Here is a 26757-nt window from a genome sequence, read left to right on the forward strand (position 1 = left end):
ACAATATAAAAATTGGATAAATTTTTATGGAAAAGAAGAGTGCACAAACATATCGAAACTGAAAAAAGAAGGTCAGGAATGAATCTTCCTTTGATATCAAACTCAATAGGCAGTGCCCTACTTTTTGAAGCTAGATCTGGGTTCCTTACGCAGCTACAAAAGGAATTTAACCAAGACGACACGTATCCAGTGTGTGGTAAATCTATAGAAACAACTGAAGGTCTTCTACTCATATGCGATGGTATCCATTATTATTTTGATGCAAGCGCAGTACTCTCCCTGAGGCTTTAGGGTTGAGGCATTAGAGACCAATGGTCGGGTGAATGAATCTGTGGTGCAAGTTAGCAAAAAGCGACTAAGAGATAAGTGGCTAAAAAGCAGAAAGATGACACAAGTGTAAAAATAAAAATTTATTAACTTAAATGACGAAATATTTGAGGAATTTATAACAATGTTCAAGATATAAGAAAGAAATTAGCTGGGGCTTAGCTTTAGTTAAGCCCGGTAGGTTGCGAAAGCAATAATAGCATGGCTACGCTATAGTTCAGCTCGTAGTGTAGCCAATTGTGGTGTACCATGTTGACCGTACGATTAACACAGGACACACATGTAATGTAATGACATTAACATAATGAATGTAATGGACAGCGTCCATTACATCCCATTCGGAGTCATCACTGGTTGAGGAGATTCAAGAGAAGCGCGACGCGCCCGTCTAGCTGCATCTTGAGCGCGCCGTTGAGCGAGACGCTGTTCCCGTTCTTCATCTGTCTCTGTTGCCGCTGTCGTTTCCTGGCTTCATCGAGAAGGCGTAACTTTTCTTTGTTTATCAAAATGCATAGCGAGTGCCTCAGCTGAGCAAGCGCGAGCATTTATATACCCATCGTTTTCCTCCTCCTCCTCTCAACTGCGAGAGAAGAGGTAACAACAGTATCTCTACTTGGTAGCAGCATGGCTCCAGCTGCAGCACGTCGTGCTTATTGACCGCCGCCACCCGACGACTCGACTTGGTAGCCCATCTCTCTCAGCTGGTATGACGTTACAGCCATCTGGGGTCATTAAAGGTCAAACGTGCCTACCGACTATGGCTACGAGAAGGGCTGAAAATTGGAATAGTATTGCTTTCGCAATAAAAAAAAGCAGAGCATGGCGGAAACTTCAACTAGCCTGCTTCAAATGGTATGCTCTTATAATCCATCCATCTATACTGAAGCACTATAAATGGTTTGACAGAAATAGTCGCTGCAATTGTTTTTACTACCACGTTCTGAACATTTCCGAAAACCCCCAGCCGAAACAGCTACAAAGACAGCTTTTCGACCGAATGAGCTACACTAATTGTGCAACAGTGCAACCCCCACCAGTGGGTCAGTGGTCAAGATGCTCAGATCTGGATTCAAAAGCAACCCCGGCAACTGCATTTCGATGGAGATTTGAAACGCAAAGGCGTCCATGTCGCTGTGCAAGGTCAGTGTAAGTTTAAGGTTCCCCAGGTGATTAAAATTAGGGGTAGGTTATGTTGGTGAGGCAAAATAGGGACATAAAGAAAGGCATAGCATAGTTCAGGTGTCCACAGGGAGTATGACAGATACTTTGCCTTTCCTTTCCTGTAAACCAATTACAAAAGCATCAGTAGGCTATATAAAAGTACTATAATAAATGATGTTGGTAATTAATCATAATAAATGATATGGTAAATGAAGATAAGAAAAAAAATTAAGAACAATGCATAAAAAAGTACGATATACAACAAAATATAAACACGTTAACATAAAAAGTGAAAATTAAAAAACAAACAGTTTCTGCAATGACCTCCAATTATTTCGAAGCCCTCCACTATGGCACCACTTTCTTCTCTCACCTTTCTCTGTGAGAATCAGGCATCAACTGACAAGTGTGACTTGTCAGTTGATGCCTCTTCCTATGATACAAATGGAAGAATAATAGGCTATAAAGACTTAGTTTCTACTATTTTATTTTCGAAAACTAATGTACAGCAATTGTCAACAGTATTTGGTGCGTGCATTTGGCATATGCATGAAAAACCTGCTCCTAAAGAAAGAAAAAAAAAAACATTTGATGCTTGCTTTAAGTTACATGGGAATGTTCTCGGCAACCTTACAGGTACAGTACGCAACACCCAACGGTTAGTCACTTTGTGCTGAATGCTTATAGCAATGTACGCCTCTTCTGCTATGCCAACATGACATTTGTTTGGCTACAAGGATAACTGACCTCTGCATCTTTCTACCCTGAATACAGTATGTGTATATACTTTCTCTGTTTACCACAGCTTGTGCGTGCATATGATGGCAATCGGGAATGGATAAGAAGAGATCCAGCCACCATGTGAAGTCAAGAGCACGAACTCATTGTTCACCTCAAAACATTACTCCAAAATAATATTAAGTTAGAAACAACAACAACAGCTGAAAAACAGTAAAACACCAGAATGAAAAATAAATATTTCAAGAGTAGATCTATAAATATCAAACATCAAAAAAGAAGAAAGGAGTTAGGCAAGAAACCCAACAAGCCAGACAACTTTTTTTTTTTAAAGTCAAGTTCTGGAAGTTCAATAAATGGCAAGTTAAAAATATATTTCTTAAAAACGTCACAAAATAAATTTCTTCCTTGAATGTCATGTAGAACATCACCAATATAGTATGCTTCTGTCTATACATGTGCGAACTCTGTACGCGAAGCCAAACATCACAGATAAAACAATGGCCACCTTAACCACAACCACAGCTTTGCGAGCCTGCTAAACATGAAACAGGGATAACATTCACTGAAGCAGTTTGTGCAGAAAAAGAAAAAAAGAAAGAAGACATCAGGGGGCATGCCACAGGCACCACATTTGCATTTCTCTTCCTTAACAAATGCAAGGAGGAGCGTAGGGAGAGCTAGATATGGCCACATCCACATTATGGCATTTCTTTCTATGAGCACAGAAAAGTCTATGCCTGGCACTGGGGGGAAGCTCAGGAAAGAAATATGCATAAAAAAAATTGTGACAGTTCACTAGAGGCTGTTCTGTAGCTCCTCAGGCTATAGCAGGAGGTCCTTCACAAGATATAAATTACATTTGTCAATACTTTACAGCAAAAACAAAAATGAGTGTTCATAGCTTTCGCAACATGGGAAGGTTAAGAACATCGGGAATGTTGATGTCTTCCAGCTGTATCCTGGATGGGTTGAAAGGAAACCGTATAGGGAATGCAAACTTGGTGTCCATGAGGAGTGTGTTGTCTGACACGGGCAGTGTTTCTTGGTTTCGTTCCTGAAGTTTGGCCTGAATCTTGCGAATGAACGAAACAGGGACCCGCTCCTCATACTCATCTGCAGGTGTGTACAGGTTGAGGATCTTCGTGATCTGAAATACCAGCACAGAGGCCAAGTTTTCTTTGGTAAACACACAGTATGTATTTAACACATTTTGCAAAACAAGTCATTCAATAAAACTGAGATGAATGCAGATATGAATACAGATTTTGTTCCTTCAAGTTCACCAAAATAAACTACTCGTAATAATCAAAGCAACCCTCAATAATGTAGTTTATGTATTTCATTTGCCTCCTAGCCTAAACAATGCTCTGTGCTGCCTGTGTTCAATCGAGCACCTCTTGACGGTGCCTGGTTAGGTAGTATTGCGCAGGCATGGCGAGAGCCATAGGCGGTTCCTCCGGTGGGTAACAGCACATCACTGCACTTGCCTGAGAGCAACACAAACAACACTCAAACTGCTAATGGGGCCAGCACGTCTGAGAGAAATCATGGCAGGCAGCTGCTAGAGGGATGGTATGTGCATCTGATTTAATACCATGGGTACGGTAGGAAGGACTACTGCTTATCATTTCTAATTGGACAAAATATTAGCACATGCTGAGTACTCAGACGCTGCTCCTGAAATAATTTATAAATGAGAGTACACTGCGGTAAGCAGATGCTATGAATGGTGGCCAACAAGAGCTTCCATCTACTAAAAGTCGGTGCATCACAGTGTGGAATTATGCTTGGGACAGAATGAAGGAGACGGCTGTGCAGATTCAGCATGGCCATAGGTACAGCCTGAGGCTTACCAACATTGCCGTCTTTCATGCGCATGTCACTTTCAGAGGTCACTATTTTCTTGCACTGCCCATGGAAATGGCTCTATGCAGGTTTTAACGCTTTCCTGCCCAAGCATATTCCCTTCAAAAGTCCACTGACGACGTTTAAAAAAAAAATTACAAGGGTTCAAAGCTGCTGAACCAAATATTGAGTGAAAGCATTAGCTGCGAGTGACCGAGCATTCTTCGTCTTCTTCTCTTTTTCTTCTTCCTCAGCCCACATATAAAGCCCCGCTTTAACCAAGCTGTATGAACGTGCCTTCAAAGCGCTCCTGGACAGCTAGAGCCATCCGGTGGGTAGCTGTGAAACTAATCTCTCAGTTTCGTTTTCCATTTCATATTTCTGCCGCATTGTGGGATTCCCCCAATTTCATATTTCTGCCGCATTGTGGGATTCCCCCATACCCCCCTAACTAATCTCTCAGTTTCGTTTTCCATTTCATATTTCTGCCGCATTGTGGGATTCCCCCATACCCCTCCCCAGTCAGGTTAGGTGACAACAGTACATTGTTTACATCACAGTGGTGGCGCTGCACAGATAGTTCTTATCTGCAGGATGTCAATGTATTTCAGGAGCTTCACTTGCTGGCGGCCACAGAGAAAGTAGTGCCTTGCGCTATGCAACCGTCAACTGTCGACCGCAGCAATGCTTTGCCCACTGGCACGGTTTTGGATAAAATTTTTTTCGCATAACTCTAAATATTCTGTACATAACATGATGTTTAGTGACATCATGCAAAGGTCCTTGTTGCAGAAACGGAACATTTTAATGTTTTTGTGTGCCTCACCTGTGTGAAAAAGCAATGACACTTTTTTTTATAACTTTTTTTTTTTACGAAAAAAAAAAAAAATTTTTCATGGCCTCATGGGTAAATGTGTTGCTTGAGACTAGCACCACCAGAAAGAGAATTTCCTCCTCTAAATTTTAATACTATACATATTTTAACCTCAATCATGTTCTGGTAACTGCAAGAAAGTACTAGATGCATCGCCTAAAAACCACCACTTTTCCCATGGGTAGGAAAGTGTTAGATCAAAAACTGCAGCTGCAGCCTCATCGTGTCATCACAATTTGTCATCACATTGTGTCATCGCATTGTGTCATCGTGTTGTGTCATCGTGTTGTGTCATCGTGTTGTGTCATCACAAACACGTCAAAATTTGGTCTCAAGTTCACTAAGAGGCAGTCTGCCACATAATGCTTCAGTGAAACAGCAAAGCTAATGGAAAAAAAAAACATGTGGAAAAATGAGAGAACAGTCTTACGGACAACTAAAAATTATCAAGTTTAAGTAACCAGAGTAATAGTTCACTTTGCAGCACAAGTTCACAAAAAGACAACAGCATTCCATCCCCTCCCCCGATAATAAAAAGTTAAAAATATTCCTGATAACATTAGAGCGTAGCCTGAACTTGAGACCTCTGCAATGATGGGTGCAACGTAACTGTGAATAACAGCATGTAGTTACAAGATGCACACGTTGGCAGCAAGCAAAAAACAAGCGCACCTGTGCTGTGGTGAGCTTGTCGCACATGTCGCAGATGCTGCCCACGTCTTCATCAGTCTTGCGGGCTTGGAGCAGCTGAGATGCCTGAATTATGGGCTGAAGTGTGTCAAGCACCTCACTCTGTGAAACCTTCTGATCTCTGCACCATTGCTCCAGGTGGCTCAGATTATATCTGCACGATATTTAATGCCACCTCAGCTCATGACCACTGCTGCATGATCACAGAACAGTGACAACAAACAAGAAATATTACAGGCACTCCATGAACATGACACAGTGATGACTCCTACTTTGTCACATTCATCGTTTTCAACATCTGGCAAACTAACTTTTGCTTTGAAATGATACTCAACGTCCCTATCCACGATGCTACACATTACTGTGCTCTGAAAAATTGATAATGCATGAGTAAGCGCCGTGCCATATGCTCAGGCTGGCCTCTGTCACTGATCAGTGTCAGGGTCAGAAATCATGAAGTTCAAGAAAGGATTTAATTAATTCATGCACTACTCCACAACGCCTCCAATCTGTTTACCATCTGCATTTATGAGAAACCAAGCACAAATTACATATTGCCCATAATTTACTAATGCAATGTAATGATGCATTAATTGAAATCAAGAGCTTTCATAAGCTAGAGAATGTTAGAAAGTGAAGTGCAGGTATTGCCTACGACAGGCAGTTTCTCTGGGTTAAAAGTCCCCTCTATCCAGTTTGGACTAGCACCTAAGAGACCATAAACATCTCACCGTCATCAAGGTCGCACATTCCCATCAAGCGATGGAAAAACTTTCCATTTTCAACATCAACTTTCTCATCAATGAATGTTTTTTGTTTGCACATGAACATGGCCACAAGAAAAGCAAACAGTCCAATTTTACAGTGAACAGAAATAACATGCAGTTGTCAGCGTGTCCCTACCATGCATTTACCAAAAGGTGGAACGTGCACACAGATATAAATATATGTGTCCCTCCCCACAGTGATGTGAAGGAAAAGTGAGAAAGTAAGTGTCAGGGCAAGCAGGCAGGACATACCAAGAGACTTGAAAGCAGAGAACAACCCTTATTCTGGGCTGCTACAAACATAACTACAAAACTGATAATGTTCTCAATACAGAAACATAAAAAAGGACATTTGACATTCGCTACAGGTGCAAAAGGCCTCTCCCAAAACCATACTGCCTTTTCACTACAAGAGCATTGTCTTCCTCTTAATTTCTTTTTTTTTTTTCTTTTTTCACAATTGCAATTAATTGTGATTCACTTCACCACGATCATCAGCCTGATTTTAAGGTCCACAACAGGACCAAAGCCCAAGGCCCCTCCCACTGTTCTCCAGTTTACCCTGTTCTGTGTAAGCTGCAGCCACCCTACATTTGTGCACTTCTAAACTCCTCATCCGTTCACCTGATTCTCTGCTCTCTCTTGCTACACTTACCTACGCTTGGAATTATGTTCGTTACCATAAGAGACCATTGATTACTTTTTCTCTGCATTACACACTAACCCCCCCTTTATTGTCCAATGCTTTCTTCAATGTCTTGAGTTCAGCTGGTGCATCAACCCACATTTGTTCCCCAACTTACATTGTTCTCTACCTGCATCTAGATGTCACACCTGTCATTTCTCTTTCGAGAGCTTGCAGCAGCATTTCCTCGGTGATTTAGCTTTGTTAGCCTCCAGGCACTGACTTCGCTAGAAATCTTACGTCTAAGATAGAACATCCCAATACAGAAGAAAGGAGCAAACACGTGTTTGATGAGCTGTAATTGAATAGGAGAAATCCTAAGTAGGATAAACTAGCATGGCTAGAAAGACTTCCCCCACCTGATTGTCAAAGTGGGAAATCGGCCCTACACACTGAGCTCCTTTGAGTATCCACTTATCTTTACGGATACTCTCTCAAATACTTAGCAATGCTTGAAGCTTCAACAGCACCACTCGACCAATGAGACCAAGATAAAAAAAAAAGTGCTTCAAGCAGTACATTATGGAGTGAAAAAAAAAAAAAAAAAAAAAAAAAAAAAAAAAAAAAAAAAAAAAAAAAAGGAGCATAATTAAACTTGCCTCATCTGCATGCCCTTTGACCAGTGGCACATATCTTTCCGCAGGAGCAGGTTGTTCAATGCACCAGCACATATAAAGTAGAACAACTGTCGTGGAGAGAAAAAAGCACAGTTATGTACATTTAAGCTTGGTGCTCTATGTAGCAAGTTAACAAAAAGACAATGGACATGTTAGCATGATTTATGATTGTGGCTAAAATGTGATGTGCACTTCAATAAATGAAAGACTAAATAAATACACAAACATGTATTCACAGGCAAAAGTAAATGGAGCAAGCCGAGCTGTTATGCAGTTGCATTCAGACTTCTTTTCCCCCACGATATCATCAGGAGAATACAACAGACTTTGTGATTTCCACTGATAAACTTCAGTAACCACATATCAGTGGAATATCAGCATGGCAGCATGATCAATTTAGTATCCATTTGCTTTTGTGACGCCAAGACATCAAAGTGGACAAAAGTAAAAACACTTCCATGCATGCAATGAAGAAATAAATAAAGTGCTCATAAACCTGCTTAAAAACTTGAGTGATGAGCTCTGGATCAACTCCATGGACCAGCAGTACTTTGTAGAAGCTGTTCAGCTGCACAAGTGATGAAAAAGCAAAACGGTCGTCAGTTTGACGGTTATACATAGGGCAGCAATGGTTCACTCGGTGCTAATGAATTTTACTCCTAAGCACAATTCATTTTTTTTTTCGCGTCAAGCCACTTTACTAGATTCTGTTACTGATCAGTACAGCCAATGTTCAACATTCACAGCAGAGACAACTTTGGTACAATACTCAACCTTGCACATTACATTAGTCCAGGGAAAACCGGGCAGTTCATTGAGGGCTAGTGACTAAGCTATGCAATAGAAAAACTTGGAACCTGCAAGAAGATTGAGTGGCCAATAAAAAAAAAAAAGCCCTTAGTAGCTTTTGCATTCAAATATAAATCAAATCCAATACATAAATTTGGTTTTTCAGGAAAAAGAAATTAATGTGCACAACAATGCCTGTTCGTGATAGTGTGTACGCAGCACAAGACAAGGCACACCCATCCTATGTTATTTTCTTTTCCACTGCACCTCTGTTTCATAGTATGCATGCATCCTGTAAAATTTTTTTTGCATCCTCATCTTCACTGTACTATGAGACAATCTATGCTTCTGCAAAGCTTCCATGTATTGTAGTAGTTGGTGGCACTTGGTAATGTTAACAATGCAGAGAAGGAGAGCTTTTAGCACCCACTGAACAATGGAAGCATCTTTGTGCTGTGCCATTAGACAATGACACTAAGAAATTTTCTTCTTCTGCCCATGTACTTGGCGCATCATGTGCTTAGCATGTAATGTTACACAACATGAAAGAATGCTCCAATCACAGTCGCACCAACTGAAGAATTCCTGATATGTATGGTCCCTCAAGATTGCTCCCTCTGAGCACACACACCCATTCTAAGGCCATAAATCAGAACCACACCAAAGTCATTTTGAATTGGCAGCTTAGCTGGCACAACTTTACAGAAAATGACACAAAAACAAAATTGGGGAGGCTTGTACCTCTTTGAGCAGCACATCCAGGGCATGCTGGGGATCCACAGGAGACTCCAAATCGCGTGCTAAACTAGACGCTCGGCTTCTCATACCGCATGGTTTGTTTCCAGAGATCCCCGCGATCGCCTCGTGCTCAAGCACTGCAGGAACTGAAAGGAAGAAAGCAGACAAAATCAGTGAAACCACATAGAAAAAATAGACCGATTGTCTATGCCAACTGACGAACAACGCATGAAGTCATATGAAAAGTTTTGCTGCAAGCTAAGATAATCTGACGGTCACTTTGTGACGAATTTTCCTGACAGCCATAAAGTGTTGCCACTCTCAGTGCTATTGCCACTTCCTCATTAGGACTGAAAATCTTTACATCTCCATTTTTTCGGCATGCTGCACCATACTTCCTTGCCGCCAATTAACCAATGCACGCATTTAGTAACTGCTTCACTCACGTGGATGCAAAACATGTCCATAGGCCTTGTGTCATTCGATAAAGAGTTGGGAGTAAAAGAATGATTGCATGAGGTAGAGCATTGCACGCATTTAGTAACTGCTTCACTCACGTGGATGCAAAACATGTCCATAGGCCTTGTGTCATTCAATAAAGGGTTGGGAGTAAAAAAATGATTGAATGAGGTAGAGGGCCCCGCCGGGGTAGTGCAGTGGTAAGACGCCCGACTACTGTGCCAGAGTACCCGGGTTCGATCCCACCTCGGCGGCTGCGTTTCGATGGAGGCGAAAAGAAGCGTCCGTGTGCTGTGCGATGACAGCGCACGTTAAAGATCCCCAGGTGGCCGGGGTAGTGCAGTGGTAAGACGCCCGACTACTGTGCCGGAGTACCCGGGTTCGATCCCACCTCGGCGGCTGCGTTTCGATGGAGGCGAAAAGAAGCGTCCGTGTGCTGTGCGATGACAGCGCACGTTAAAGATCCCCAGGTGGTCCAAATTACTCGGTAGCCCTCCACTACAGCTCATCTTTCTCTCTATCCACTTTCACTCCCCCCTTCCTCCCTTCCCTTACGGCGTGGTGCAGGTGTCCACAGCTACAAGTATGACATATACTGCGCCTTTCCTTTCCTGTGAACCAATTAAAAATTTTTAAAAATTAAAATGAGGTAGAGGATGACAAAATGTCACTGTGCACCAAATTTGGTGGACGTGGAGTAATTAGTTAATAGAGGGAAAAAGTCAATAAGATGTCGAAATAGTCTCGGAGGTGCACGTAATGTATGGACGTGCAAATCGGTAGTTGCGTCGTAATTGTTCAGAAGTCAATGAAAGTGTAAAGAAAGAACTGTTGGGTTGGAACATATTAAAAAGTGATTATAATCAATAAATGATAACAAACAAATTTTCCCAAAAAACATGTCAGAAAAAAGCTACACACACGGTGACATGCCAAAATGGTTGCCATGGTGGCTACCGCCGCTGATTCATTGTACATCCTAGCTACAGCGTGATGTCATGGAAGAGGGAGGCAGCACGACTACGTCGTTGGGAGAAAACTGTGGCGCGATGGAAAAAAAAAGTCTGTGCATCGCCTCTGCTTGAGGCGTTTCCGACTTCTGTCAGAATATCACATAGCTATGAGAACACCACATGATAGGAGTGACACAGTATCGCCAATCTCGCACTTGAATGAGCCCTGCAACAAACGCACGCTAAGGAACTCCATGCAACAGCAGCGAGGGTGTACCGTCCAATCTCACACTGGCAAGAGAAAGTCTCAGATATACGGCACCTTTCCTTTCCTGTAAACCAATTATATACAGCACTGCAATGAACACATGTCAAGGAAAAAAAAATTTTCACTGAGTGGCACGAGCCCTGGCCTTGCTAGCAAACGCTCTACAAGCAGTGCATGATATAACTGTGTGCAACAGTAATGCTCAGCCTTTCACATTTCCCCAGTACAGATTCTGTAGTGCTCTCAAAATTTTTTTGCCTCTTAGTGATGCCGTATCAATGGTCCTTCCTGGTATCCCTTCCTTTGCAATTTATTAAGCTTTTTCAAAGGAATGACACTCAGGTAATAAGCAGAAAAACTTTTTTAAGGTGAAAGCCTTTAATGGCTCATGCTGTCGTGGACAAAGTGTGCCCCACTTTTGCGGCATTCTGATTGGCCGAGGCGGGATGCGTCCCTGCCATCTGCAATGCAACACTTGAACGTGCGCCAAAGAACGCCACACGACAGGCCGGAGAAAGTGTGACAGATACTGTGCCTTTCCTTTCCTGTAAACCAATTATAATTATATGTAGCACTGCAACGAATGCCGACAAGAGGCTAACAATGGGAGGCAAATTATAGGATAGGAAGGGTAGGTTTTCGCCATTCTTCTCTCTAAGAGACTCTAGTTTTTTGTTGTGCTACAGCTATATATGAACATCTGCTTTTTTTTTTCTTTTTCTTTTTTCTTTCAACAATTTCCTGGTCCTAATGTAACGGTGTCAGTAGTGAGTGGTTCCCAAGCTCTGCCCTTTCAGGTAAGTTGTGCACAATGATTGCAAGGTAACCTATTAGAAAACAATTGGAGACATACCAATCAAAGGCTGAACTTTTTCCTCCATGCTTTTGATGACAGCCTGGTAGATCCACACTGCTATGTCGCTCATCACTTGCCTGTACTGGGACAGGTCAAAGTTCCTCAAGCACTGCTCATTCTGCTTGGGTGTGTTTTCAACTTGAAATTGCTGAAAAGTCAACGAAAAAAACGACCACAATGCTTGTGAAATGAAGCATTCGCTGGCAGTTACACCAGCGCTACAGACGTGTGGCATATTTACAAACAAATAGGAAGGCACTGTAGCTGCCAGCATGACAGTGGTAGGCAAAATGCCATGGAACAGAGTGGTAGACAGGTCTTAAGCGTGGGTTTTAAACGCTGATGGCACATTTTTAGGTTCTTCAAATCACAGGAGTTGTTGGGGCTCTGAACTTAATTTCTCTTGAAGTCCAAGGGCTCATGTCGATTACATATGGCGTGCTCTGACAATGCCTCAGCGCTGGGTGTTGTATGTGTATTTGGTGACCACTATACTAAAATATAAAACCATCAATCACACTGTAGTAGTAGTCGGCGTAACCTTATTTCAAGAAAATAGGAGAGCACTGCCATTACCTCAGCCAAGAAGATGTGCCCTTGGAGACTGCTGGCGCCCTTGGCGCAATCGCGAAACTTTTCACTGCTCATATAACCTCGAATAATTCTGATTTACTGTAAATTTTAAGGTGGTTTCATTTACAATCAATTCTTCATCTCGATTTCATCCTGCATTGTCCTTTTGAGTCTTCATGCAAAAACTGCATATAATGAAAATCTGGATGTAACGAAAATTGTGAACGTTTCCCAATTTCGTTATAACGAGGTTCAACTTTATTTGCAAGCAATGTAGCAATGCTTATTTATGTCTTTTGTTGCCCAAAAGACGCAAACATGACCTTACTGGCACCATTACAATGTTGGATAATAAGAAAACAGTGGCGCTGAAGGTCAAACGTCATACCTTTGCAACGATACTGAACAATAATCGGGCTAAACCTGCTTAGCTACTTCTAATTATTATTTATTGATTATTAATTATATAAAATTCAAGTAGCATCTTGCTTTTTATTTTATCTAGAGCAACACATACCTATGCACAACACGTAAAATTCCCTTTCTGAAGAGAAAAGTAGGTGCCACAGGTTGAGGTGAACCATGTGTGGTGGGCCAAGTAGAGTTCCACTTTAGTATGTCATGACTCAAAGGACCCTGCCAACAATCGCTGCACTAAATAAATATTTCACAAGAGGCAAGGTAGATAACAGTCCTCAGAAAAGCTCCGTTTTCCATCAGGTCACAGAGTCAATATTATTTCTGCCTTGCATCACACACACCCTTCTCAAATTTTTCTCATTCCTTCTTTTTTTTTTTTAGTCTACATTTCCGTGAAAGTGAGGTCACCTACAATGCATTTGTGGCATAGTTTCTGCATGTATGATTCAATTATGCTCTATTCACATTGCAACAACTCATCTCAATCAATGAGTGCACACTAATGATTTCTGTTTATAGAATTTCTTTCACACTGTATCCATGAGAAATTAAAAAAAAAAAAGCTTTTCACTAAACTGCTAAACATATCAGAAAATTCAGCACTGCAGAGTTCACCTTAAAAGGAAGGAATATTATGTATGGCTATTGCACAAAAAATTTTAAATAATCAAAGCCACAAGATAGTACAAACCTTTTCTCCACTGTACTGCTTCAGATTGTGCATAAATCTGCAAGTGTTTGCAAGCCACATGACAGTGTAGTCTGTGTCCTCATGACGCTTCTGTAGATAAAGAAAAAATCATGCACATATTAAGGCATGACGAGTTTAGGAAAATAAAATTTGTGCTCCTATCACGCTAGCAAAAGCATAAACACCCCCTTAATAATTTATGAAAGAGCACTGTAGATCGCAATGAACAGCTGTTTCCAATTTACTTAAGGCAGCAGACGAATGCTATATGAGCATGGGCTTACCTTAATGACTTTCCTAATGCCAAAGACAATGTTGTTCAGCAGGCTTTTCACTTTTTCGTCATCGTTTATGTAGTCCGTATGCCGGATGCACATGAACAAAATGTAAGCAGGTAAGCCAGGCAGAAGTGTCACTGCCAACTTGGGCTTCAGGTCTGAGGAGCAGCAGCAAAGTCAGAAAAAATTCAGAATGCCACCACAACACAAAGTTAGCTCAGTACTGTACCTATTATCAGGCTTTTGATGATGATGTTCTCATCTTCAGTCTTATACTCGAACATGCCCAGGTTTTCAGCATCCTTATGCTTGATTTCGGGCATATTCTTTCCGTGCTCTTCGGCTCCATCTACTTTGACATCTCCAGGCTGATCAAGCACTGCATGAAATGTACAGGATTTCCCAGAAAATGCCAGTGTCAATTCAAAAGCTAGATCATTTATTTTTTCTTTTTTTTTTCCTTTTTCCAAGAACTACAGTGGATATGGAAACATGAAAAGTGTTAGTTTAACCTAAGAAAAAAATCTGGTTGCACTGAACCTACTTTGAAGATCTGCAAAGCACTAGAAGCCTTAAACCTAATTAACACTGAAATGGACAGTGTAGCTGACCACAGGTTAGCCTTATTAAAGATGCAGTTGGTTCAGAGCTTACGTCCACCGTCCTTCATTTTCTTTGCATAAATCTTTAGCTGCCGCTTGTACTTTTTCAGCTGCTCAGAGAGCCCATCAATCTTCTCTCTCAAGTCCTGAAAAAAAAAAAACAAATGTCAAGAAAACCAATTAAATTTCATTGCAGCTCACCACAACAGAGGTTGATAGAAAACTAAATGAGGAAAGAAATGTAGAGGCTGAAAGAAAGTGCACTCAATTTGATCTCAATTTAATAGTAGAAGGTATTTAAACTCAGTTGAAAAGAATTGAAGCAATTGAAAAGGAATTAAGACGTACCACATTCTCTCCTGTCAGGCGATTGATTTCATGTTGTAGAATCGCATCTGTCTGGGCTTGGGGAGACTTCTTGAGGTTCTTCAGGTCAGAAAATAGCAAACAAGTAACTTAACACCACTGATATAATAAATCTGTTTTTGTCTCAGCTGAGCAGCAGTCACTGTGCTTATAAACTAGAGCAATGTCCTGGACAAAAATTACAGCACAGAGTGCTTAAAGCGTGCCCTGGGATTCTGCAAAATTTTCATAAGAGAACTAGCATCATGAACAAAACTTCTTACATTTCTCCTTCACTGGTCAGGTTTGATGGGCAGCACTCGAGAGATTGCTTTTTATGGGTCAAATAAATAAATTCACCCAATCAAATAACTTTTCCATTACTAAACAGAAAGAATACTACTAGCATTAGTATTTTGCTGTGTATACTACCTGAAGAGCATTTTCATTCATGGCCACTGGCACTCCACTTTATCCTAGCTACTTGCCACAGGAGTCAAGTTATCTTGCTTGTGCTTTTATGGACGCCTGGAGATTGTTGACAACATATAGCAATCAAATAAGGCTAATCCTGCAGAAATTTTAACAACTTAAATGCTTAACTTTAAAGGGTTCCAATTCATGCAAAAGTAGAGTGGCCATCGGTTGTAGCGAGTATGCCGCTATCAGCGCTGTGTTCGTCCTACTCTTCAGTGTTCTTTTCTTTGGCCGCGTGTCATTGTGCTGAAAACTATGTGCTTAAATGCTATCATCAGTGTCGGGTTGCATACCTTATCTGCATGCATATCAGCAGCACATTGCCAAAGATGGGAGGCATCATTGTGTATTTTTTAAGGTGTGTACCACAATGCACCCTGCATAAGCATGGTGTAGAGTCAGGAGGAAGATAACTACTCTCCAATGTCCCCCCTTGTCACAGTTAACTGTGCACTAATCTCTGGCTGCTCCAAATTGAAGTAGTAAAGCACGCTCACCGCTCCTGCTGCCACACTTTAACGAAGACATGGCGTTATTTTGCGCATGCCTGCTTTTAAGCGGTATGTCAATATGGTGTGTCGAGCTCCATGGGTGACAGAAGTCACAAAAGCCTTATCACATGACACTTCACACTACAAGTAGTAATGCTATAAATGGCCTAAGCTGCAGCTGCAAAACCAAGGCAAGTGAAATGTAATGAACAGAACTGTACTGCACACAGAAACCTGTGCTTTCTTAATGAGCAGCATTTTTCGTGTTTTACCTTTATCTTTTGTTACAAAAGAGGTAAGCATTTCTTATAACAAACATGATGTATCATATTTACATGCATACATGCAACCATGAATACTGCACAAAGAGAGACTGAGACCCCATGAAGAGAAAAATATGTATATTACGACCGCTGCACAACTTCAGCTTATTCAAGCCAATTACAGCCAAGGGCACATGGTGAAAAATGCAGCTTGACAGACAACAATACACAGAAAAGAGACACACACACATAGATAAGGACAATGCTGCACTGACAACTAATTGTTCATACCCGCACACCTTTCTTTCTTCACTTCTTCCAAGTATAGCTAACTTCGTCCTCCACTGTCCTGCCAGTAAGCTAGGAATTCCATTTCCTTCTTCAATAAGGAAACGGAAAGCATACTAACACATTATTCACCAGCCACATTAATCGCCCAGCCTTCAAAAATCTCTCATGTCAACTTGTATTTATTCTTTTTCATTCATTTCAGAAACGACCAGCAGAGCCTTTGAAGCATTAACACACACAGTTTCCCAAGCGGAAGTAGCCGCATTCGTCACCACAGAACTGATGCTTAGTATTCCGTGCTAATGCCCATTTGTCCTTTCTTTTTGACTGACATATCTTTTAACTTTTAAATTTTAAGTCTCTTTAAATCTTTTAAATTTTTAACTGACACATCTTTATGAGCAATATGTGCTGCCTTGTTTTCAAGTTCACAGCCACCCTCTATGTTTTCCCTGAGCGCATTGTGCTACCTTAAGTTCTTCAGAAATGGCACCTGATAGCAGCCTATTAGTCTCGAGGTGAACGCTGCTATAGCTACCTTCGAGGAGAAAAAAGCCTCATATCCAAATCTTGGTTCTAAATATAATGAGATGCATTTTGTACCTGATGAACTAAAATAAAGAAACTCCTGCTATAAATAAAATGGTCAAATATACAACATCAGATTAAAAAAAGAAATATCTACATGAGCCCAAGTCTACACCAACCTAGCGTAGCTCATTGCCTGAAAGCATAGCTTGAACAGTGTCTGCTATAGTTACTGCAACAAGCATGTGGGCCTAAGATAAAGAATGTAAAAAAAAAATCATATCCATGGCACAAAGCCCAAAGGCCATAGGCAAGCTCAAATCTGACCTTTACATTCTGCACAGCAATACTGTATTTCAGATACTATACTGAAGTCGATCTTGCCCTACAAAGTTTGCCCTACAAAGAAAATTTACCACATGCTACCAGGATGTTGCCACAGGCGCCCCACCAGACAAAGGCGATTCCTTGCATAACAGATTCACCTATATAATATATTCATTCCCTAAATTAATCACTAAAATTTGAGAGATTTCAAATGAAATACACTGTAAATTTTCCCTACATAATAAGTGCACATACCTACCTTGCATCATAATTTGACAACCATCGTTTGACATTGTATGAGTGCATTTGTCACTTGGATAAACATGACAACGATACTGCATGCAAAACTAGCTATCAGTCATCAGTTAGGTTCAACATCGCAAGGCAGCACAGCAAATGGGCATCCTGCACTCTCCAGGTGGCACCACCATCGGTTGTCATGAAGCAGCACCACGTAGCCACTTTTGCGTTCACAGGGAGCTGCCTAGCAGACGACGCATCATGCAATAGACAGCGAAGTGGACAACCAGCAGAGCCACTATAGTTTCGAAGGGCTTCCTGGAGCTCCAAAACTGATATTTTTCTATTATCGTGTTGCAAGTGATGCAGCTTAAGTAGAGCACGCTGGCTACTGGGCAGGTAGTGCATGGTGTGCACACCCGGCCTCCATTTTTCGAGTGTGCGCTGCTGAGTGTGTGTGTCACGCGCAGGCATGTGATCGTCCTGTATGCGTGTCCTTGTGCTTTGGCAAGAAGCTTCCTTCAGTCTTCCGACAACAGCATGGAGGTTGACACCAGATCACCTGTGTGAGTGATACCTTGAGAAATCTACAACAAGAATCGTGGGGTCTTCATGCCCATCGCCAGTAGCAAGCACTGCATCCATCATGTGTAAACGTTTAATGGGCGACATCAGGTGTCCTTTCACTAATAAGCTCACAAAGGAACAACTTCTTTGTATTCATCCTTTCTGCTCTCGATTATTGTCAAGAGGCCATAGCTTTCTTTCTTTTGGTGGAAAGAACAGGCAAAAATAATTAATTGTAATGCCTAGGAAAATGGTAGACACCAAAGTCTTCAAATGATGCAACTTTAGAGGTTCCTGTGATTTATAATGTCCCTTCAGTTGTTCACCGTATCTTAGTTCAATCAAGAAAGTAACCATTTCTTCAGTGCTTTTTAAAAATAATATACAGTAATATTGTACATCAATTCACTTCACCAAATGACAGAGGTGAGAACAATATGCCAAAAATGTGTGCTGGTGCAAGGATACCACTACATTATCAGCACGCAAACACAAATACTTTTGTGGCGACAAAAACCTAAATAAAGAAAAGAGAATTTAGAAACTTATGTTTGGAGAATGTAGCACACCAAAACACACCAGTTTCTTTACTTAAAACACGGACCTACAGGGACCGAGGCACAGGAAAAACCTTTTGAGCTACACTTTAAAGTTGTAGTAGAATTGCCACAAGCAGTGCCAGTGGCGCAGCCAGAAATGCTTTTCAAGGGGGACTGATATTGCTGCGCGGCCTCCTCCGCATCGAGCTACCTGTCAAAGGCTACCTGGCGCCTCTCAACTGCACCATGAAGTGCTGCCTGCCACGATTCAAGGACTGCACATAAGAATAAAATCCGCCCAGAGATTTCGTTCTGTCCAGCATCCTGCACATCATTTGTTTAAAAGATTACCTGCAGTTCTCTCCAGTGTGCCTATAACACCGATTATAATGCAGCACTTGCCCACTAAACAATTGAAATGTTACGAACAGGTGAGAACTTTCAACAGACCACTTCGACAGGCTTCCTGCCGGTGCATGCATAGTCAATAAAAAGACAGATTCAGTGCAAACAAGGGCCCTGAGAGAGAGAAGGCAAAGGCATCAGGAGAGGTTAGCCTGAGGACACTGTGAATGTAGCGTCACGCTCACTCCTAGCTTTTTTTCTTCCTCCATGCATGGGACCTCACTGCGTGCTTTGTCAGCTTGTCTGATAATGGGGATTGTATCGTTACTACTTTAGAAACCTCAATACACCTTTTGCGTTTTTATTTGTGCCAAAATACCTTTTTTAACATAAAAAAGAAATTACAGACAAAGTCCAGATTGATTTCCGGCACTGGTGGTTGTTTTGATCTGCAGTGTACGAAAGTACAAAAACAGTCTGTGGGAGGCTGAAGCCCCATATGCCTTCCCTCCTGGTTAAGTCCCTGAGCAGCGCTCTCGTCAGTGCTGAGTTACACCTGCAATATGCACACAGCCCCCCACATAAGCAGGAAGAAAGCCTAGCACCCACCTGGCTGAGCAGTTTCTGCTGGCGGTCGTTGTCGTCCTGAAGCTTCCTGATCTCGTCCCTAAATTCATGCTCCATGGTGTGCATGCGCACTTTCTCAGTCTGCAGCTCAGCCTCAAGTTGTCTGCGCACAAACACACAGGGGCAGGTTGCAGCCCTAGGCAGGCAAGCTGGCGCCATCCCCCCGGGAGAGGAGGAAGGATGGGACAGAAAGAGGGCCAGCAGAAGAAGCACAAGAAGGACAGGGACATGGAGCAGGACGTGGACAGACCTGATGAGCTTCTTCTGGGTCTCAAACGCCATCAGCAGCTCCCCATCTTCGTTGACGAGATCCAGATTGCCACGATATGAATCAAGCGCCACCACCGACTTGAGGTCCTCATTCTGGTTGGCCAGCACAGCGCGCAGCTGCAGGCACTCCTCACGGCGACGCTCCAGCTCATCCTGGATCGACTCGTAGTGGGCTGCACATCGTGCAACGCGTGGAAGATGCTCAGGAAGGAATTCTCACCCCACTGAGAACACTCCACAACAAACGTGCAATTGCAGCAGTCAAGGCAACTAACTTCGTACTAGCTTGCTGAACAAATGGGCTTCAACACTATAGGCCCCCGCAGCAGCACTATGACGGGGCTTCACCAAACTTTATTCCATATGCAGTAGTGGGGATGATTTAACTGCAACATGAAGATTCATGAAAAAGTGTTTCTTGACTACAGCATTTTCAGGTCTGTAGGTACAGTAGAACCTCGTTGATACGTTCCCAGCTCATACGATTTCCTGTTTCATACGCTCAAAATCGCAAACGGTAAAACATCTCCCATAGAGTTACACTGTTTTCTCTGGTTAATATGTTCACAAATACAGTTGAACCCTGCAATAACGAAATTGCTGGAAACGAGAAAAGTTTTCATTTTCGAGAGAATTTAATTATCACAATAACGGGACTGTACAGATGAATAAGTATGAATCTGAACCTGCGGAGGCGAAAGTTTATTTGAAAAAGTCTGGGATCGTCGTTTGCCTTTTCTTGCTTTAAAAGTGTCGTGCCCTAGTTGGCACGTGAAGCAGAGGGCTTTTTGCTGCACTAAGATTCTGGACAGTGGCACCTTGTTTGCTCTCTGTTCCAAGAGCCAGGCATACACAGCCTTGTCTACAGCCTTGTCTACACAGCCTTGTCTTCAAAAGTCGGCATTGTCACCGTCTTGTGCTGCGCACGCGCTTCATTCTCCAGAGCAGCCAAGATGCTGTCTGCCTTTGCACTTCAATATCGTCGACAGCTAACTGCACGGAATTCCAAACTCCTGCGGAATATCCATTTACTTTCTTCCTTTTCGCAGCTTGAGCGATGAGTTCTGCCTTCTCCTAAAGCGTCAAAGACTTCCGCTTTTTGGCCGGAGGAGGCATCTTCTCAGCACGTCAACTCGCCAGACAAAGAAAACAAAGGATGTGTGGCCAGCTGGGCCGCAACCAACATAAACATCCGCGATGCCGATATGGCGGTGCCCGTTTGAATCGGTGGGCAACAAATCATAACAGGTGCGCAGTCATCAACATCAGCAACTTGTAAATAAACAGGGCCGTGTCTGTAAATGTGCTTGTTGGTAGCGTAGTGAAATGCATTCCAGTGCTTTAATTTCCTTTTATGGCTTACAAACGAAGAAAACAAGTGGACTAATACTTCAGAAGCCTTCATTGTTGTGAGATGGAAGTCTGAAAGCATTTTGTTGTTGAGAGAAATGAAATACATTGAATCTTATGGAAGTTGGCCGGGGCCACTAAAATATTTTGTTCTGTCGAGAAATTCGTATTTGCGGTTTTCACTATTGCGGGGTTCAGCTGTAACACAATATCCGGTACTAAGTTCGACATTCTGACAAACTGTGGTTGTATAATACGTTTTGCGATCAACGAGACATGTGCTAATGAGCACTAATGACATGAAACTGATCAGCAGTGCTTATCAGCCACAGTCTCTTTCCTGCAGTGCCTAGGTGCAAAGGGATGAAGCCTTAAAGAAAGCCAGTGAGCCACCATAAGAGATGCCGATTCATGCGAAAATATGGCTTCATAAGGAGAAATGCAGTAGCTTTTTTGAGGTGCCTTAGGGCCACAGGGTGAAACATTAAACAACTTTTCGCTTTCATACGAGTGGGCTGGGCCAAAGTTGTGTCTCATTCAGCAGTCAAATCTTTCAAAATCAGGCAGTTAAGATAATATGTTTTCCCGGATAATACCTACTTTTTCTTCTTGCGGCATTTTTTAAATAATGCATCAACGAGGTTTTACTGTATTACTTTTGTCCACCACGTTTTTCAACATATTGTGAAAGAAGGCTAGGTTAGACGGCAAGGTCGTGACGGCAAGGCCAGCGATGCCTTGTCTAGCGTTTTAATCCGATGACAAAACCCAGGCGCGTGCCGGAGCCGGCGCCGCGGGACGATGATGATGGTATGTACAAATGAAAGAGGAAGATCATGGCATGTACAAATTAAAGAACATCCACGGAAGGCTCACACAATCTGCCCGGGGGGTCGGAAGCGGCCAGCCTGGCCGCTCCTAACTAAGTGGATGCATCGCGGCGCACAAACGGCTTCAGGCGAGAGACATGAACAATTTCAGTTCCACGGTGGCGTCGATCAGCTGGGGGATAAACAGGCGTCACTTTGTAGTTCACTGGGGAAGTTTGGCTTATGATCTCATAGGGACCTACGTAGCGGTGGTGGAATTTGTCACTAAGGCCAGAGATGCGAAATGGTGTGTAAAGCAGTACTTCGTCACCAGGACGAAAAGAGACCACTCGATGTGTAGAATCATAGCGAGTCTTGCGGACTTCCTGGCACGCTGCTGTGTTGAGTCGGGCAAGCTGACGGCATCTGGCCACACGAGATAAAAAATGGGTAGGTACTGATGTGGAGTAGTCGGGCGTAGAGAAGAAGGAAGCGTCAAAAATTGTAGTGGGTGGACGGCCATAAACAAGGAAAAATGGAGAGTAACCGGTAGTTCGCTGTACTGCTGTATTATAGGCGAATGTGACGAATGGTAGAATAGTGTCCCAATTTCGATGATCTGGTGTGATGTACATTGATATCATGTCCGACAAGGTGCGATGAAAGCGCTCAGTCAGACCGTTAGTCTGGGGATGGTAGCTTGAGGTTGTCTTATGAAGGGTGGATGAGGCGTGAAGAACTTCGGCAACGACTTTCGATAAGAAGGCTGTACCGCGGTCACTTAGGAGCACCCGAGGAGCGCCATGTCGTAATACAATTGATCGCAAAAAGAAATTTGCTACTTCTTCAGCGGAACCAGTCGGTACAGGTGCTGTCTCAGCGTAACGTGTGAGGTGGTCGACAGCTGTTATAATCCAATGGTTACCCCCATAGGAGAGAGGTAGGGGACCATATAAGTCGATGCCGACTACGTCGAATGGCGTGGTGGGACAAGGAAGAGGTTGTAGAAGGCCAGCGGGCGAAGAAGTCAGCCGTTTGCGACGTTGGCACAGAGGGCAGGATGCGACGTATTTGGTAACGGTGGAAGATAAGCCAGGCCAAAAGAATCGTTTTCTCACGCGGTCGTAGGTTTTGTCAAAACCAAGGTGACCTGCAGTAGCGTCATCGTGGAGAGCCGCCAGTATACGTGGGCGAAGCACACGCGGCGCGACTGGGAGCCAGCGACTTCCATCAGGGCAATACACGTAGCGAAGTAGGATGCCATCTTCGAGCTTGAAATTGCGAAGCTGTCGGCGAAGCCTAGCATTGGGCGGGTCCGAAGCGCCGATAAGACGGTCGATGATAGGACGGCAGTAGGCATCGGCTAATTGCTGTGAGCGGAGAGCGTGCTTGTTCTCAGAGTCGTCAAAACAAACGGTTGTGATATACGTCGGGCAAAGAGATGGTCGGCTCTGGTCAGAGGTGGAAATTAATTGTGAAGAAAAGCAGCAAGCGGATTCCGAAAGGTGACAGCGAGAGAGAGCGTCGGCGTCTTGGTGTTGGCGACCAGATTTATAAGTGACGTCGAAATGGTATTCTTGCAGGCGTAGAATCCAGCGGCCAAGTCGGCCTGTCAAATTTTTGAGTGAAGACAACCAGCAAAGAGCATGGTGGTCGGTTACAACTGTGAAGTGCCGACCGTATAGGTAAGGGCGAAATTTTTGGACGGCCCAGACGACAGCAAGACACTCCTGCTCGGTAATGGTGTAGTTTTTCTCAGCTGGAGTGAGAGTCCGACTGGCAAAGGCAATCACTTTCTCACGCGATGTTGCATCACGCTGCAGAAGTACAGCGCCAAGACCGTGACCACTGGCGTCGGTGTGCAGGATAGTTGGAGCGCTGTCACTGAAGTGGCCAAGAACAGGATCTGATGTGAGGGAGTGCTTGAGGTCATTAAAAGCAGTTTCGCACTGCTCAGTCCAAACGAAAGGGCTGCGTGCTTTAAGTAGGTCATGAAGTGGTGCAGCAATAGTTGCAAAATGCCTTATAAAACGCCGGAAGTAGGACGCGAGGCCGAGGAAACTGCGCAAATCTGTAATCCGTTGTGGACGAGCAAAGTTCAAGACCGCGATTATTTTTTCAGGATCTGGGCGAATGCCGTCATGGCTGACCAGATGTCCCAATATTCTTATTTCCTTCTGTGCAAAGTGGCACTTCTTGGTGTTGAGCTGAAGGCCTGCCGAAGCGAGACAGGTGAGGACTTCATTCAGGCGCGTGAGATGGTCATTAAAGGTTGCCGAAAAGATAACAATGTCGTCCAAGTAACACAAACAGGTTCTCCATTTGAGGCCACGAAGTACAGTGTCTATCATTCTTTCAAATGTCGCTGGTGCGTTACAAAGTCCGAAAGGCATAACATTAAATTCGTAAAGGCCATCGGGAGTTGCGAAAGCGGTTTTTTCTTTGTCGTCTTCGTGCATAGGTATTTGCCAATACCCTGAGCGAAGGTCCAAGGTCGAGAAATATTCGGAGCCTTGGAGGGAGTCAAGGGCGTCATCAATTCGCGGCATCGGATATACATCTTTGCGGGTAATTTTGTTGAGTGCGCGGTAATCAACACAAAAGCGTACCGAGCCGTCCTTTTTTTTAACTAGCACTACTGGGGAGGACCATGGGCTTGTTGAAGGACGAATTATATTGCGATGAAGCATGTCATTTACATTTTCTTCAATTACTTTTCGTTCAGAGAGGGAAACCCGATAAGGCCGTCGTCGAACGATAGAGTTACCTTCAGTAATGATGCGATGGTGTGCAACACTAGTCCGTCCCAGTGGTGTGGAAGTGACATCAAAAATGGCTTGGTGGTGTCGAAGCACTGTCAGCAGTTCTTGGCGTTGGTTCGGCGTGAGTTTAGGATTAATAGTGTTTGCGAGAACAGAAAGAGAGACGTCTGACGAAACACGTTGCTGAGGCGGAGGGGCGGTGAGCACCATCAGGGAAAAAGGTTGAACATCCACCATACAATTCAGAGAAGTTCCTTTTGGGAGCACGAGGGATTCACGTGAAGTGTTAGTGGCCACTACTGTCGCTGAGCCGTTGTGGAACCGGACAAGACTTGACGGGAAGGCGATGCCGCGTGCAAGATGACGATGAGATGGTGCGATGAGTACGTCCCCGTCAGTGATGTGGTCAGAAACAACGGTAAGCAGTTTTTCGCACTGAGGAGGCAAAACAGTATCAGCGGCGGCAACTAGAGGATGATGTCGTTCAGAAACTTCAGATGAAATATCGCTGTCTTTCATATGGATAACACGGTCGCCACAAGAAATTAACGCCGAAGCGGTTGACAAAAAATCCCATCCTAAAATCATCAAGTACGCACATGGTGAGAGCACAGCAAACTGCACATGATGGCGGATGCCGTCGATAACAACTCGTACGGTGCACTTCGCTGAAGGGCGCAAAGGGACATTATTGGCTCCACGGAGTTGAGGCCCATCATATGGGGTTGTCACTTTTCGCAAACGGTAGCACAAATCAGCGTGAATGACAGAAATTGCAGCCCCTGTATCAATCAAAGCTTCAACCGGTACACCTTCAGCGATAACACCAATAACGTTATACGGGCGATCAGGAGGACTTTTAGTAAGTTCGCAGCGTGCAGTTTGACCTCCGGAAACTGCAACACTTAGTTTTCCGGATGGCGGACAGGGAGGCCGGTTGCGGGGCGGAGAGGGGAAACTGAGCGACGGTATGGGGATGTGGACCGGCATCGGGATACATGGTTCCCACGAGGCTCAGAGGTAGATACTGGAGGTGGGGAGGATCGTCGAGGTGGGCTTGGAATAGACCGGCGTTGATAATATGAGGTTGGAGGCATGTCGCATTCGAAGGTGTCGTAACCACGGCGCTCGTTCTGAAGGCGGCGACGACAGAAACGGGATATATGTCCTCTAATACCACAGTAATAGCAGACTGGTCGGGGGGGACGCCAAGGTGCGTAATTGGGTTGTGTCGGTTGAGCCATCGCCATTGCATTGATGTGATTGTATGTTGGTGCCGGTCGGGGCGGGGGATCCAAAGAAGGGGGGGATGCAGCGACGTGCGCGTAGGTCGGCGCTGGGCGGATTGCAGAAGGTTCTGAAGTCATAGGGCGGCTGAAGGTAGCTAACTCTTCTTTAATCATGTTGCGGAGAACGGCGTCATTAGGAGGTGCGGAAGAATGATCGCACCCATGTCGACAGAAAGGATTGAGGGCTTGAAGCTCCTCGCGGATGATGGCTCGAATCATTGCCCGCAGATCAAGGTCAGCAGAGGTCGGACCAGTTGCGAAGCCGGGCTGTAGTCGAGAGGACTGTAGCTGATCGAGGCGTACCCAGCACCTCCACCACTTGTGAAAGAAGGCTAGGTTAGACGGCAAGGTCGTGACGGCAAGGCCAGCGATGCCTTGTCTAGCGTTTTAATCCGATGACAAAACCCAGGCGCGTGCCGGAGCCGGCGCCGCGGGACGATGATGATGGTATGTACAAATGAAAGAGGAAGATCATGGCATGTACAAATTAAAGAACATCCACGGAAGGCTCACAATATATGTTGTAATTTAAAGCACAACAGTCGTGCAAGCCATATATAAATTTCAGACTAAAGAACTTGTTCAGACTAAAGAACTTGTGGCGGAAATATCATTACATTCAGCCCGTACAGAAATCCCCATTTTGCCATTAATAACACCTAAATATCATGAAAGCATATAACTGAATTTGTGCTTTAAAGACTAAACTTTCATCATATGAAACAGTGCATTAACTATGTTGACATTTTAGCTAGTTACGATAATAAATGACCATTTTAAGAATGTACTTCCAACTTTGAAGCACGTAGCTATATGCCAATAAAATTTTCACAACACTTTTTTTTCTGTACAAACATTTACCAATACTTTAAACTGTTCCTTGAACTATGGTTAGTTGGCTCA

The 26757-nt window shown here is 43.5% G+C and overlaps 1 protein-coding gene across 2 annotated transcripts in view; it reads right to left on the bottom strand.

Annotated features, from left to right (window-relative positions):
* Nucleotides 1-1957: 1957 nt before the first annotated feature.
* Nucleotides 1958-26757, bottom strand: part of didum (dilute class unconventional myosin) — a 78277-nt gene continuing 53477 nt past the window's right edge. For both annotated transcript variants that reach the window (XM_084605968.1, XM_084605969.1), the window contains exons 26-38: nucleotides 19625-19817; nucleotides 19357-19477; nucleotides 14683-14760; nucleotides 14387-14480; nucleotides 13962-14111; nucleotides 13739-13890; nucleotides 13455-13544; nucleotides 11768-11918; nucleotides 9238-9380; nucleotides 8204-8275; nucleotides 7690-7775; nucleotides 5621-5792; nucleotides 1958-3376 (exon numbers count right to left, since the gene is read on the bottom strand). In XM_084605968.1, coding sequence (XP_084462094.1) covers nucleotides 3125-3376; nucleotides 5621-5792; nucleotides 7690-7775; nucleotides 8204-8275; nucleotides 9238-9380; nucleotides 11768-11918; nucleotides 13455-13544; nucleotides 13739-13890; nucleotides 13962-14111; nucleotides 14387-14480; nucleotides 14683-14760; nucleotides 19357-19477; nucleotides 19625-19817 — 1754 coding nt within the window. In that variant the 3' untranslated portion in view covers nucleotides 1958-3124. The remainder of the gene's footprint in view (nucleotides 3377-5620; nucleotides 5793-7689; nucleotides 7776-8203; nucleotides 8276-9237; nucleotides 9381-11767; nucleotides 11919-13454; nucleotides 13545-13738; nucleotides 13891-13961; nucleotides 14112-14386; nucleotides 14481-14682; nucleotides 14761-19356; nucleotides 19478-19624; nucleotides 19818-26757) is intronic.

This window comes from Amblyomma maculatum, chromosome 6 (assembly GCF_055883805.1).
Source record: "Amblyomma maculatum isolate TAMU_Amacu chromosome 6, ASM5588380v1, whole genome shotgun sequence".
Lineage (NCBI taxonomy): Eukaryota > Metazoa > Arthropoda > Arachnida > Ixodida > Ixodidae > Amblyomma > Amblyomma maculatum.